Here is a 13,385-nt window from a genome sequence, read left to right as displayed (position 1 = left end):
GTGATGAGTGGCACAGCAGGATGCGGTTGAATGGTTTTGCAGTAACGTTTTGTGATCTACTGAGATCATTGAAAGGTTTGCACCACTGCAGCCTGGTCCTCCTGACGACATCCTTCCTCATGTCCTCCTGTGCAATGTGTAACCAAGCTGCGTTGGTCTCCTGGGGAGGCCTCTTCTGCCCATTGGAAGGTAAGAGGACCTCCCTGTGTGCTATGACTCCCTCGCGGGAGAGCCTGGGTGCAGCCCTGCCCCTCTGTGCAGTGCTCGTCAGTGTTTGCAGCACCTCAATGCTGTAGAACACTGACAGCACAAATGTCAAAATTAATTTGCGCATGGTCCCTTTAAGAAAACCGGTTGATGACGTGTCATCAAATGACAGCATCATACCCACTTCCTTCAATTGGCTGGCAAACGGGCTGGGGAAAATCATTTTTGGACAGCGGGCTGGAGCCAGCAGTGAGGCTGGGAACTGCCATCGACATCACCCACCACGGGCCCACCGAGGTTGGTAAAATCCAGCCCAAAGAAACTGTGTGGGAGAAATTGGACCTGGCTTTGCTTATGTTTTGGGCGCAAATTGGGCCCACAAGTAGCAAATTTTGTTGCTGATCATACATGATCGACGCACACAGGAAGTGTGCTGATCACCATATTGGTTAGGACACCCCTTAGTTGTCCCTGGCACCTGCCTGAAACGAACATTAGGCCCATTGCCCAGGCAAATGTACAGCGTCAGGCCCGTTTCAGTCACCTTTGCTAAATTGGCTAGTTCCTGACTGCAGCATGCACCATGCTCAGGCCTTGAGTAGGCCCTGAGCAGTCAAACTACGGTCCTTAAAGGGGCCGCTGGAGGCTGCTACCAAAAGGTAGCTGATGGATGAAAGATAATTGATGCTTGCCAGTGACAATTGCAAGGACACCCACAGCAAAGAGTCACCACGTTCAGATAAGTGTGGATAAGTTCACGGGAAAGCTGAGCAACAACAGAGCTGTCACACAGCAGGGATAGAAAGGGTATAAAGAGCGAGGGCCGACACTAAGGCAGGGACCGACGTGAATCCGCCACAGAAGAGAGTAGTCTCGGTTGGCATAGTTCCCAGAACAGAGCTAATGAGTGTGTTCCACTCGTAGGATTGCCCACAGCAGGAATGTTGTGCAGTGTCCTTTTACTGCTGGGAACATGTTGCTGCTTTGTTGGTACTTGAAGTCTGTCATAAATAAAGACCAAATTGATTTTTTTAAATTTACATGTGCGGTCGTGTCTGATTCGACAGGCTCGAGCCCAACTTATATTTAGAGACTTGGCGCATATCATTTGGCTAACAATGGGAAGATTTTGCATGTCACATGTAATGTATTTGCATCATGGGTGCTTCGCTTATTCATAGCAACCCATTGCTAGTAACAACCAGTTGGTTTATTAGCAACGGTTTAACAATCACACTACACATTACCGGTTCATCCACCAGGCTCACAACTGCATACCTCATCGTGGATCTCCCGAACCCAACTGGCTGGGGTTTTATTGAGTCTTGTGAACATCACGTGACTGGCTAAGCCACTCCCAACTCAACAGCTCTACAACTATTTTAGTTGAAGACAATAATCAAGTGCCCCCTGATTAAAGCGGGGTCACACTCCAGAAACTTTTATTCAACTGCCCCCTTTTTTATTGAGGACATCAAAAACGCAAATTATACAAGTGCCCCCTGGCTAAAAGGAGGGGGGAGGGGGCATTAAATCCGACACAATAAATAAATTAAACTTTGGCAGTAACTTAAATCAAATTGAAATTTGGTTGCCGGGGGTGATGGAGCACTCCAGCCCCTCCGGCGCCCACCTCTCGCGGAAGGCCGCGAGCATACCGGTGGACAGCGCGTGCTCCATCTCCAGGGACACCCTGGCTCGGATGTAACCGCGGAAGAGAGGCAGGCAGTCGGGCTGAATGACCCCCTCGACCGGCCGCTGCCTGGACCGGTTGATGGCTCCCTTGGCCAGGCCCAGGAGCAGGCCCACGAGGAGGCCCTCGGACCTACCCGCTCCCCTCCGCACAGGGTGCCCAAAGACCAGGAGTGTGGGACTGAAGTGCAACCAGAATTTGAGGAGCAGCCCCTTTAAATAATGGAACAGGGGCTGAAACCTCGCACACTCCATAAAAACGTGGAACACGGACTCTTCCAGACCGCAGAAATTGCAGGCGGCCTGGGAGCCCATGAACCGACTTAAAAATTTATTGCACGGGACTGCTCCGTGCACCACCCTCCAGGCCAAGTCCCCGATGAATAGTGGGAGGACTCCCGCGTAGAGTGCCCTCCATCGGCGACCCCCGCCTCCTCCGGACGGCAAGATGGTACGCCATGGCGTGTCCGGACGGCAGACGCGGATGGCAAAGTTGAGAGTGTGCAGGAGCAGCCCGTACAGGAAACCCCCCCGCGCAGAACTGAAAGGCACGGAGGGGATTTCCCCGAGGCTCAAGTTGTGAGGTCAACAGCTCTACAACTCTTTTGGGAGAAAACCATTAAATTGTGCCTCCCGATCTGGGGGACACACCAAACATTTTCAAGGCCCTTTTTTTGTGTTTCTTCTTGGTTTTTTTTGTATTTTTTTGTTTTTTGGGGGTTTTTTTTGGGCACTAAAATCAATTTTTTTTCCAAGTGCCCCCTATAAAAGGGGAGGGGGACACTAAAAACACCGGCAATTAAAACAAATTAAACTTTAAAACATAAAATCAAATTAAAATTTGGTTGCCGGGGGTGATGATGCACTCCAGTCCCTCCGGCGCCCACCTCTCGCGGAAAGCCGCGAGCGTACCGGTGGACACCGCGTGCTCCATCTCCAAGGACACCCTAGCGAGGATGTACGCGCGGAAGAGAGGCAGGCAGTCAGGCTGAACGACCCCCTCAACCACCCGCTGCCTGGACCGGCTGATGGCACCCTTGGCCGTGCCCAGGAGCAGTCCTACAAGGAGGCCCTCGGACCTACCCGCTCCCCTCCATACAGGGTGCCCAAAGATCAGGAATGTGGGACTGAAGTGCAGCCAGAAATTGAGGAGCAGCCCCTTTAAATAATGAAACAGGGGCTGCAACCTAGCATATTGCATAAAAACATGGAACACGGACTCTTCCAGACCGCAGAAATTGCAGGCGGCCTGCGAGTCCGTGAACCGGCTTAAAAATTTGTTGCACGGCACTGCTCCGTGCACCACCCTCCAGGCCAAGTCCCCGATAAACAGTGGGAGGACCCCCGTGTAGAGTGCACTCCATCGGTGACCTCCGCCTCCTCCGGACGGCAGGCGAGGATGGCAAAGTTGAGAGTGTGCAGGAGCAGCCCGTACAGGAAACCCCTCCGCACAGAACTGAAAGGCACGGAGGGGATTTCCCCGAGGCGGCTCAAGTTGTGAGGTCAACAGCTCTACAAACCTGTGGGCATACTCACAGGTGCATACATTACATCACCCTTCAGGTTTATCATTCTTTTACATCGCAAGCGCATTGTGAATGGATTGAACTGTACCTTTGTACAAAATGTTGATACTCCTTCTCTCTCCTTTGTTTCACCTCTTGGAGCTCTGTTGCATGAAAGACCTTCTCCAACTCGGTAACAGAGACCCCACTGATGAGGGTCGTTAATGAAGTCTCCCCTTTTTCACATTTGCAGTCGTTTGTTGTGAGCTTCCTATGGAGGAAAATGATTTTGGACTTTAAAACGAGTATCGACGGAAAAGTACACAGTCACTCCAGACACAATTCAAGTACTCTGGCATTGCTCACGGGTAGCCCTGAACCCGGAGATGTTCGCCGCTATCCCGGCAAATTTTTTGTTTCAATTTATTCATGGGATGTGGACATCAAGGCAAGCATTTATTGCCCGTCCCAAATTGCCCTTGAGAAGGTGGCAATGAGCCATCTTATTGAACCACTGTAGTCAGTGAGGTGAAGGTTTTCCCCAGCAGTTTGGTACAACTGAGTGGCTCGCTGGGCCATTTCAGAGAGCAGTTAAGAGTCAACCACATTGCTGTGGGTCTGGAGTCACATATAGGCCCAGACCGGGTAAGGACAGCAGATTTCCTTCCCTAAAGGACATTCGTGAACAGGATGGTCTTTTCCAACAGTCTGATAGTTCCATGGTCACCATTACTGAAACTATCTTTTTATTCCAGATTTTTTTAATTAACTGAATTTAAATTCCCCAGCTGCCGTGGTGGGATTTGAACTCACGTCTCTGGATCATTCGGGCAGGCCTCTGGATTATTAGTCCAGTAAGATAACCACTACACTACTGTTCTCCATGGAAGAACATGGCTGATACGAGGTAAAAAATACGACATGCTGCCCTGACAGATGTTTGAAACGGCAGGGATGTGACACAGAACATTTCCTGGCCAGTCAGAGCCAGCATACTGAAGCACTTCCGGCTTGGTCACATGATTCTGGCAGCTGTCGGTCTGTTTTCTACAGTTGACGGTTTATCCAGACGGGTGGAAGTCAGGCCGGGTGCAGTACTGGCCAAGATAACAGGACCTCTGGCAGATGATGTCATCCCATTATTTTCACACTATTTTCATACAGCCACCATTTTGAGGGCAGGTGCCCTCGCCTCTGAGTCAGAAGGTTGTGGGTTCAAGCCCCACTCCAGAGACTTGAGCACAAAAATCCACAAGCTTGCTGTGCACAAATTGGCTGTGTTCCCACATTACAACAGTGACTACACTTCAAAAAAAGGACTTCATTGGCTGTAAAGCACTTTGGGACATCCTGAGGTCGTGAAAGGCGCTATATAGATGCAAGACTTCCTTTCTTTCTTTCTATTTCTGTTAGATATAGAAATACATCGAATGTACAGCACATAAACAGTCCATTCGACCTAACAGGTCCGTGCCGGTGTTTCTGCTCCACACGAGCCTCCTCCCACCCCTCTTCATCTCACCCCATCAACATATCCTTCTATTCCTTTCTCCCTCACGTGTTTATCCAGCCTCCCCTTAATGGATCTATGCTATTCGTCTCAACTACTTCATGTGGTAGCGAATTCCACATTCTAACCACTTCCCAGTTGTCAGAGCAGAAACCAATATAAGGAGTGGGGGTTTTATTTGATTTTGCTGCTGAACTCCACTCCGCCTCTAAAATCCTCCACCTCTTATTCTCAGAGGGTCGTAAATCTGTGGAATTCTCTGCCCTGGAGAGCTGTGGAGGCTGGGTCATTGAATATATTTAAGGCGGAGATAGTCAGATGTTTGAGCGATGGAGGGTCAAAGGTTATGGGGAGCAGACAGGGAAGTGGAGTTGAGGCCAAGATCAGATCAGCCATGATCTTATTGAATGGCGGAGCAGGCTCGAGGGCCCAGATGGCCTACTCCTGCTCCCATTTCTTATCTTCTTATGTTCTTAAAGATTTGGATTTATATAGCACCTTTCATGACCACCGGACGTCCCACTTTTTGGAGTGTCGTCACTGTTGTAATGTGGGAAACGCGGCAGCCAACTTAAGAACATAAGAACATAAGAAATAGCAGCAGGAGTAGGCCATACGGCCCCTCGAGCCTGCTCTGCCATTCAATAAGATCATGGCTGATCCAATCATGGACTCAGCTCCACTTCCCTGCCTGATCCCCATAACCCCTTACTCCTTTATCACTCAAAAATCTGTCTATTACCGCCTTAAATATATTCAATGACCCAGCTTCTACAGCTCTCAAGGGCAGAGAATTCCATAGATCTACAACCCTGTGAAAGAAGAAATTTTCCCTCATCTCAATTTTAAATGGCCGGCCCCTTATTCTAAGACTATGTCCCCTAGTTTTAGTTTCCCCTATGAGTGGAAATATCCTCTCCGCATCCATCTTGTCAACCCCCATCATTATCTTATAAATTTCAATAAGATCATCTCATTCATAGAAAGAAACATAGAAAATATGTGCAGGAGCAGGCCATTCAGCCCTTCGAGCCTGCACCACCATTCAATATGATCATGGCTGATCATTCAACCTCAGTACTCCACCCCAGCCTTCTCTCAATATCCCCTGATCCCTTTAACCATAAGGGCCACATCTAACTCCCTTTTGAATATATCTAACGAACTGGCCTCAACAACTTTCTGTGGCAGAAAATTCCACAGGTTCACAACTCTCTGGGTGAAAAAGTTCCTCCTCATCTCGGTCCCATATGGCTTACCTCTTATCCTTAGACTGTGTCTCCTGGTTCTGGACTTCCCCAACATCGGGAACATTCTTCTTGCATCTAACCTGTCCAATCCCGTCAGAATTTTATACGTTTCTATGAGATCCACTCTCATTCTTCTAAATTCCAGTGAGTATAAGCCTAGCCAATCCAGTCTTTCCTCATATGTCAGTCCTGTCATCCTGAGAATCAGTCTGTTGAACTTTCGCTGCACTCCCTCAATAGCAAGAATGTCCTTCCTCAGATTTGGAGACCAAAACTGCACACAATGCTCAAGGTGTGGCCTCACTAAGGCCCTGTACAACTGCAGCAAGACCTCCCTGCTCCTATACTCAAATCCCCTCGCTATGAAGGCCAGCATGCCATTTGCTTTCTTTACTGCCTGCTGTACCTGCATGCCTACCTTCAATGACTGATGTACCATGACACCCAGGTCTCGTTGCACCTCCCCTTTTACTAATCTGTCACCATTCAGATAATAAACTGCCTTCCTGTTTTTGCCACCAAAGTGGATAACCTCACATTTATCCACATTATACTGCATCTGCCATGCATTTGCCCACTCACCTAACCTATCCAAGTCACCCTGCAGCCTCTTAGCATCCTCCTCGCAGCTCGCACTGCCACCCAGCTTAGTGTCATCTGCAAACTTGGAGATATTTCATTCAATTCCTTCATCTAAATCATTAATGTATATTGTAAATAGCTGGGGCCTCAGCACTGAACCCTGCGGCACCCCACTAGTCACTGCCTGCCATTCCGAAAAGGACCCGTTTATCCCAACTCTCTGCTTCCTGTCTGCCAACCAGTTCTCTATCCATGTCAATACATTACCCCCAATACCATGTGCCTTAATTTTGCACACTAATCTCTTGTGTTGGACCTTGTCAAAAGCCTTTTGAAAGTTCTAATACACCACATCTACTGGTTCTCTCTTATCCACTCTACTAGTTACATCCTCAAAAAACTCGAGAAGATTTGTCAAGCATGATTTCCTTTTCATAAATCCATGGTGACTTGGACCGATCGTGTCACTGCTTTCCAAATGCAAAGCTATTATATCTTTAATAATTGACTCCAACATTTTCCCGAACACCGATGTCAGTCTATAATTCCCTGTTTTCTCTCTCCCTCCTTTTTTAAAAAGTGGGGTTACATTAGTTCTGAACTCCAGTGTGTATAGGCCCAGCCTACTCAACCTATCTTCATAAGTCAACCTGCTATATCCAGAATCAACCGAGTGAACCTTCTCTGAACAGCCTCCAATGCAAGTATATACTTCCTTAAATAAGACCAAAACTGCACGCAGTACTCCAGGTGTGGCCTCACCAATACCCTGTACAGTTGTAGCCGGACTTTTCTGCTTTTATACTCTATCCCCCTTGCAATAAAGACCAACATTCCATTTGCCTTCCTGATTACTTGCTGTACCTGCTTGTAACCTTTTGTGTTTCATGCACAAGGGTCCCTAGGTCCCTCTGTACTGCAGCACTTTGCAATTTTTCTCGATTTAAATTACAATTTGCTTTTCTATTATTTCTGCCAAAGTGGATAACCTCACATTTCCCACATTATACTCCATCTGCCAAATTTGTGCCCACTCACTTAGCCTGTCTATATCCCTTTGCAGATTTTTTGTGTCCTCCTCACAATTTGCTTTCTCACCCATCTTTGTATCATCAGCAAACTTGGCTACATTACACTCGGTCCCTTCATCCAAGTCATTAATATAGATTGTAAATAGTTGAGGACCCAGCACCGATCCCTGCGGCACCGCACTAGTCACTGTTTGCCAACCGGAAAATGACCCATTGATCCCGACTCTCTGTTTTCTGTTAGTTAGCCAATCCTCTATCCATGCTAATATATTACCCACTTGTGCACAGCAAGCTCCCACAAACAGTAATGTGATAATGACCAGATAATCTGTTTTTGTTGTGTTCATTGAGGAATAAAATATTGGCCCCAGGACACCGGGGATAACTCCCCTGCTCTTCTTCGAAATAGTGCCGTGGGATCTTTTACATCCACCTGAGCGAGCAGACGGGGCCTCAGTTTAACGTCTCATCCGAAAGACGGCACCTCCGACAGTGCGGCGCTCCCTCAGTTCTGCACCGGAGTATCAGCCGAGATTTATGTGCTCAAGTCCTTGGGGTGGGACTTGAACCCACAACCTTCTGACTCAGAGGCGAGGGTGCTGCCCACTGAGCCACGGCTGACAGCTTATTTATTATTGCTCTTCTCAATTTCCTGCATAGTCAGAAATGTGTGTAGGCAAAAAATCCGTGCTGGATAGGACTGCGTGCGACTTGTTCAAGATTTATATAAAAAAATATGCTAGGGGATAGAAACAAAAAGTGCATCCTAAACTCAAATTCAGAATGGTGGTTATTAAGGCCAGCAGAGCTCGGAGACATTGCCAAAAAAGAAAAAAGGAAAATCTTTGGCAGATTTAAGAGGGATGCCCTTTTAAACTCAAGGCCCGATCTCAGCCTTCATCTGACCTGATTCCAGATGTTAACTCTTCACAGCCAAGCTGACTCTCAGCGCCAGTCCTCCTTACTCAAAGACAGCTCTCCCACCCTGCTCCTACTCTCGGTGACACCCGGTCCTCATCTGACCCCACCCACAGGGGTCAAGTTTTGGCCGCCCGCTAGAACGGCGCACATCTGAGAGGCCCGCCTAATTTATCGAACAAAAATTGCGCCAAATACTTACCTCGCGTTTCTCAGATAGCCATAGGCCCATTTCCACCTCGGCCCTGCGCCGAAAACAGTGCCAGCATCTGCGCGCGTGCGCAGTAGCTGCCGGCGTCCTGTCTCCGGGGCGACGACCCTATCCCCGGCCGAAGGGACGTCGCCCCCTATCCCCGGCCGAGTGGCCTGTGCATCTTACCTTGGCGGCGGGGCCCGCCCGCCCGCATCTCACTGGGACGGGCCCTGCCCGAAGAGACGTCGACAGCCCGGCTTCGGCTGCGTGCGGGCCCCACCCGAAGCCCTCGGCGAGGCCCGGCATCATCGTCGTCTTCTCTCTCCCCCCCCCCCCCCATCTTCCTCTCTTCTCCCCCCCCCCCCCACATATTCTTCTCTCCCCCATCTTTTTCTCTCCTCCCCACCATCTTCTCTTCTCCCCCGCCCCTCTCTTCTCCCCAGCGCTGCAGTAGGTGAGCAGAAATATTTTTTTATTTATTGAGTGATTTTTAATTTTTTTTACATTTTTAATTTTTTTTTGTTTGCTTTATTGGTTTATTTATTGATTTATTTATCATTTATTATTGATGATGGCTCTTTATTTGTAAAATTGGCGTGTTTAATGTTTGTAAACCCCCTCCCCCGCCCCATCTCTCGTTCCCTACGCCTGATTTATAAGTGTAGGCAAGGTTTTTCTGAGCGTACAAAAGTCTACACTTACTCCATTCTAAGTTAGTTTGGAGTAAGTTTTCACTGTCTAAACTTGCAAAACAGGCGTAAGTGGCTGGCCACGCCCCCTGTTGGAAAAAAATCAATCTGTTCTAAAATAAAACTGTTCTAACTCACAAGAACTGGAGCAAACTAAATGCCAAGAATTGCAATTTCTAAGATACTCCATTCTAAACTAGTTGCTCCAAAACAATAGGAGCAACTCAGGCCGAAACTTGACCCCACAATGTCAGCTCACACGCTCAATTGCAGTTGACAAGTATGTCATCTCGATCTGGGAGGCTGGACAGATGTGGGGATGAAGTTATTAGTGTGAGCTTTTTTTTTTAAGGTATGAATGAAATAAATGAAATTATCGTGTCGTCCAATGAATTAATTTACAGGTGACGCAAGTTTATTCTTTAACCATTACCTTATTATCAGTCATCTGCAGTGGAGTAACTGTGGTCTTGCATGACCATGTTTAAAATGATGGAACGTCAAAGATACTGTGCACAGTTCTGGTTTCCATATTACAAAAAGGATATGGAGTCACTGGAGAAGGTGCAACAAAGATTTTCAAGGATGATACCAGAACTGAGAGGTTATACCTATCAGAAAGACTGAAGAGGCCGGGACTTTTCTCGAGAAAAGAGACGGCTGAGGGATGCCCTTATAGAGGTCTGTAAAATTGTGAAAGGGTTCAATAGGGTACACGCAGAGAAGCTCTTGTGGGAGAGTCCAAAACTAGAGGCCATCAATATAAGATAGTCACCAATAAATCCAATAGGGAATTCAGAAGAAACTTCTTTACCCAGAGAGTGGTGAGAATGTGGAACTCGCTGCTACAGGGAGTGGTTGAGGCGAATAGTATCGATGCATTTAAGGGGAGGCTAGACTAGTATATGAGGGAGAAGGGAATAGAGGGCTATGCTGATAGAGTTAGATGAGGAAAGACGGGAGGAGGCTCGAGTGGAGCATAAACGCCGGCACGGACCTGTTGGTCCGAATGCCCTGCTTCTGTGCTGTAGACTCGATGTAATTCTATTTAAATGCAGATCAGAGCCACGAATTCCCCAAAAGTGTTCTCCCATAACTTCGACAGAAGATCAGGGGAGACCTGCAAAGCTAGCTGGGAATGACCCACGGACATGATAGTTGAGGGCAGTAGTGACCTTATGCCCGCAAGCAGGCTGCAGGTACCCTTGCTGTAGATGGCAAAGCTCTGTAACTGACTCCATGCTGACCCAAGACAAGCTGGTGCAGTTGTCCTCGGTCATCTGCAGTCATGCCAAGTTATTCCATACTCTGCGGACATTCATTGGTGCCTGCTGATCTCTCTGGCATGGCTTCAATCCACGTGAACCGCTCAAACATGAAAGGGTGTATCATAAAAATAAACTTACATTGAGGAGCTTGTTCCTGTAATATTAATATCAGATCCAGAAGTCACAGTGCACACGCTGATAACTTACAACACCCAGGACATTATTTAATATCTCACCCCATATACACAGGGCATTGTTTCATATCTCACCCCGAATACACAGGGCATTGTTTAATATCTCACCCCATTTCCACAGGGAATTGTTTAATATCTCACCCCATATACACAGGATATTGTTTAATATCTCACCCCGTATACACAGGGCGTTGTTTAATATCTCACCCCATATACACAGGACATTGTTTAATATCTCACCCCGTATACACAGGGTATTGTTTAATATCTCACCCCATATACACAGGGCATTGTTTAATATCTCACCCCATATACACAGGGCATTGTTTAATATCTCACCCCATAGACACAGGGCTTTGTTTAATATCTCACCCCATATACACAGGACATTGTTTAATATCTCACCCCATATACACAGGGTATTGTTTAATATCTCACCCCATATACACAGGACATTGTTTAATATCTCACCCCGTATACACAGGGCTTTGTTTAATATCTCACCCAGTATACACAGGGTATTGTTTAATAGCTCACCCTGTATACACAGGGATTTGTTTAATATCTCACCCCATATACACAGGGTATTATTTAATATCTCACCCAGTACACATAGGGTATTGTTTAATATCTCACCCCGTATACACAGGACAGGACATTGTTTTATATCTCACTCCATATACACAGGGCTTTGTTTGATATCTCACCCCATATACACAGGGCACTGTTTAATATCGCACCCTGTATACACAGGACATTGTTTAATATCTCACCCTGTATACACAGGGCATTGTTTAATATCTCACCCCATATACACAGGGCTTTGTTTAATATCTCACCCCATATACACAGGACATTGTTTAATATCTCACCCCATATACACAGGGTATTGTTTAATATCTCAACCGTATAAACAGGGCTTTGTTAAATATCTCACCCCGTATTCACAGGGTATTGTTTAATATCTCACCCAGCACACATAGGGTATTGTTTAATATCTCACCCCGTATACACAGGACAGGACATTGTTTAATATCTCACTCCATATACACAGGGCTTTGTTTAATATCTCACCCCATATACACAGGGCTTTGTTTAATATCTCACCCCATATACACAGGGCATTGTTTAATATCGCATCCTGTATACACAGGACATTGTTTAATATCTCACCCTGTATACACAGGGCTTTGTTTAATATCTCACACTGTATACACAGGGCTTTGTTTAATATCTCACCCCATATACACAGGGTATTGTTTAATATCTCACCCAGTACACATAGGGTATTGTTTAATATCTCACCCCGTATACACAGGGCATTGTTTAATATCTCACCCCGTATACACAGGGTATTGTTTAATAGCTCACCCCGTATACACAGGGATTTGTTTAATATCTCACCCCGTATACACAGGGCATTGTTTAATATCTCACTCCATATACACAGGGCTTTGTTTGATATCTCACCCCATATACACAGGGCATTGTTTAATATAGCACCCTGTATACACAGAACATTGTTTAATATCTCACCCTATATACACAGGACATTGTTTAATATCTCACCCCGTATACACAGGACATTGTTTAATATCTCACTCCGTATACACAGGATATTGTTTAATATCTCACTCCGTATACACAGGGTTTTGTATAATATCTCACCCCATATATACAGGACATTGTTTAATATCTCACCCCGTATACACAGGGTATTGTTTAATATCTCACCCCATATACACAGGGCATTGTTTAATATCTCACCCCGTATACACAGGGTATTGTTTAATAGCTCACCCCGTATACACAGGGATTTGTTTAATATCTCACCCCGTATACACAGGGCATTGTTTAATATCTCACCCCATATACACAGGGCATTGTTTAATATCTCACCCTGTATACACAGGGTATTGTTTAATATCTCACCCCATATACACAGGGCATTGTTTAATATCTCACCCCGTATACACAGGGCATTGTTTAATAGCTCACCCCATATACACAGGGATTTGTTTAATATCTCACCCCGTATACACAGGGCTGTGTTTAATATCTCACCCCATATATACAGGGTATTGTTTAATATCTCACACAGTACACATAGGGTATTGTTTAATATCTCACACCGTATACACAGGACAGGACATTGTTTAATATCTCACTCCATATACACAGGGCTTTGTTTAATATCTCACCCCATATACACAGGGCATTGTTTAATATCGCACCCTGTATACACAGGACATTGTTTAATATCTCACCCTGTATACACAGGACATTGTTTAATATCTCACCCCATATACACAGAGCATTGTTTAATATCTCACCCCGTATACACAG

At 46.3% G+C, this 13,385-nt stretch overlaps 1 protein-coding gene across 1 annotated transcript in view; it reads right to left on the bottom strand.

The window, feature by feature from the left end:
- Positions 1-13,385, bottom strand: part of LOC139240921 (beta-1,4 N-acetylgalactosaminyltransferase 1-like) — a 157,709-nt gene that overhangs the window by 119,330 nt on the left and 24,994 nt on the right. Inside the window, exon 3 of the mRNA XM_070869451.1 lies at positions 3,514-3,675. Within this exon, the coding sequence (XP_070725552.1) occupies positions 3,514-3,675 (162 nt within the window). The remainder of the gene's footprint in view (positions 1-3,513; positions 3,676-13,385) is intronic.

The sequence above is a fragment of the Pristiophorus japonicus genome, chromosome X (genome assembly GCF_044704955.1).
Source record: "Pristiophorus japonicus isolate sPriJap1 chromosome X, sPriJap1.hap1, whole genome shotgun sequence".
NCBI classification, from domain to species: Eukaryota; Metazoa; Chordata; class Chondrichthyes; family Pristiophoridae; genus Pristiophorus; species Pristiophorus japonicus.
The sequence above is the reverse complement of the archived record's forward strand: the minus strand, read 5'-3'. Positions and strand labels throughout refer to the sequence as shown.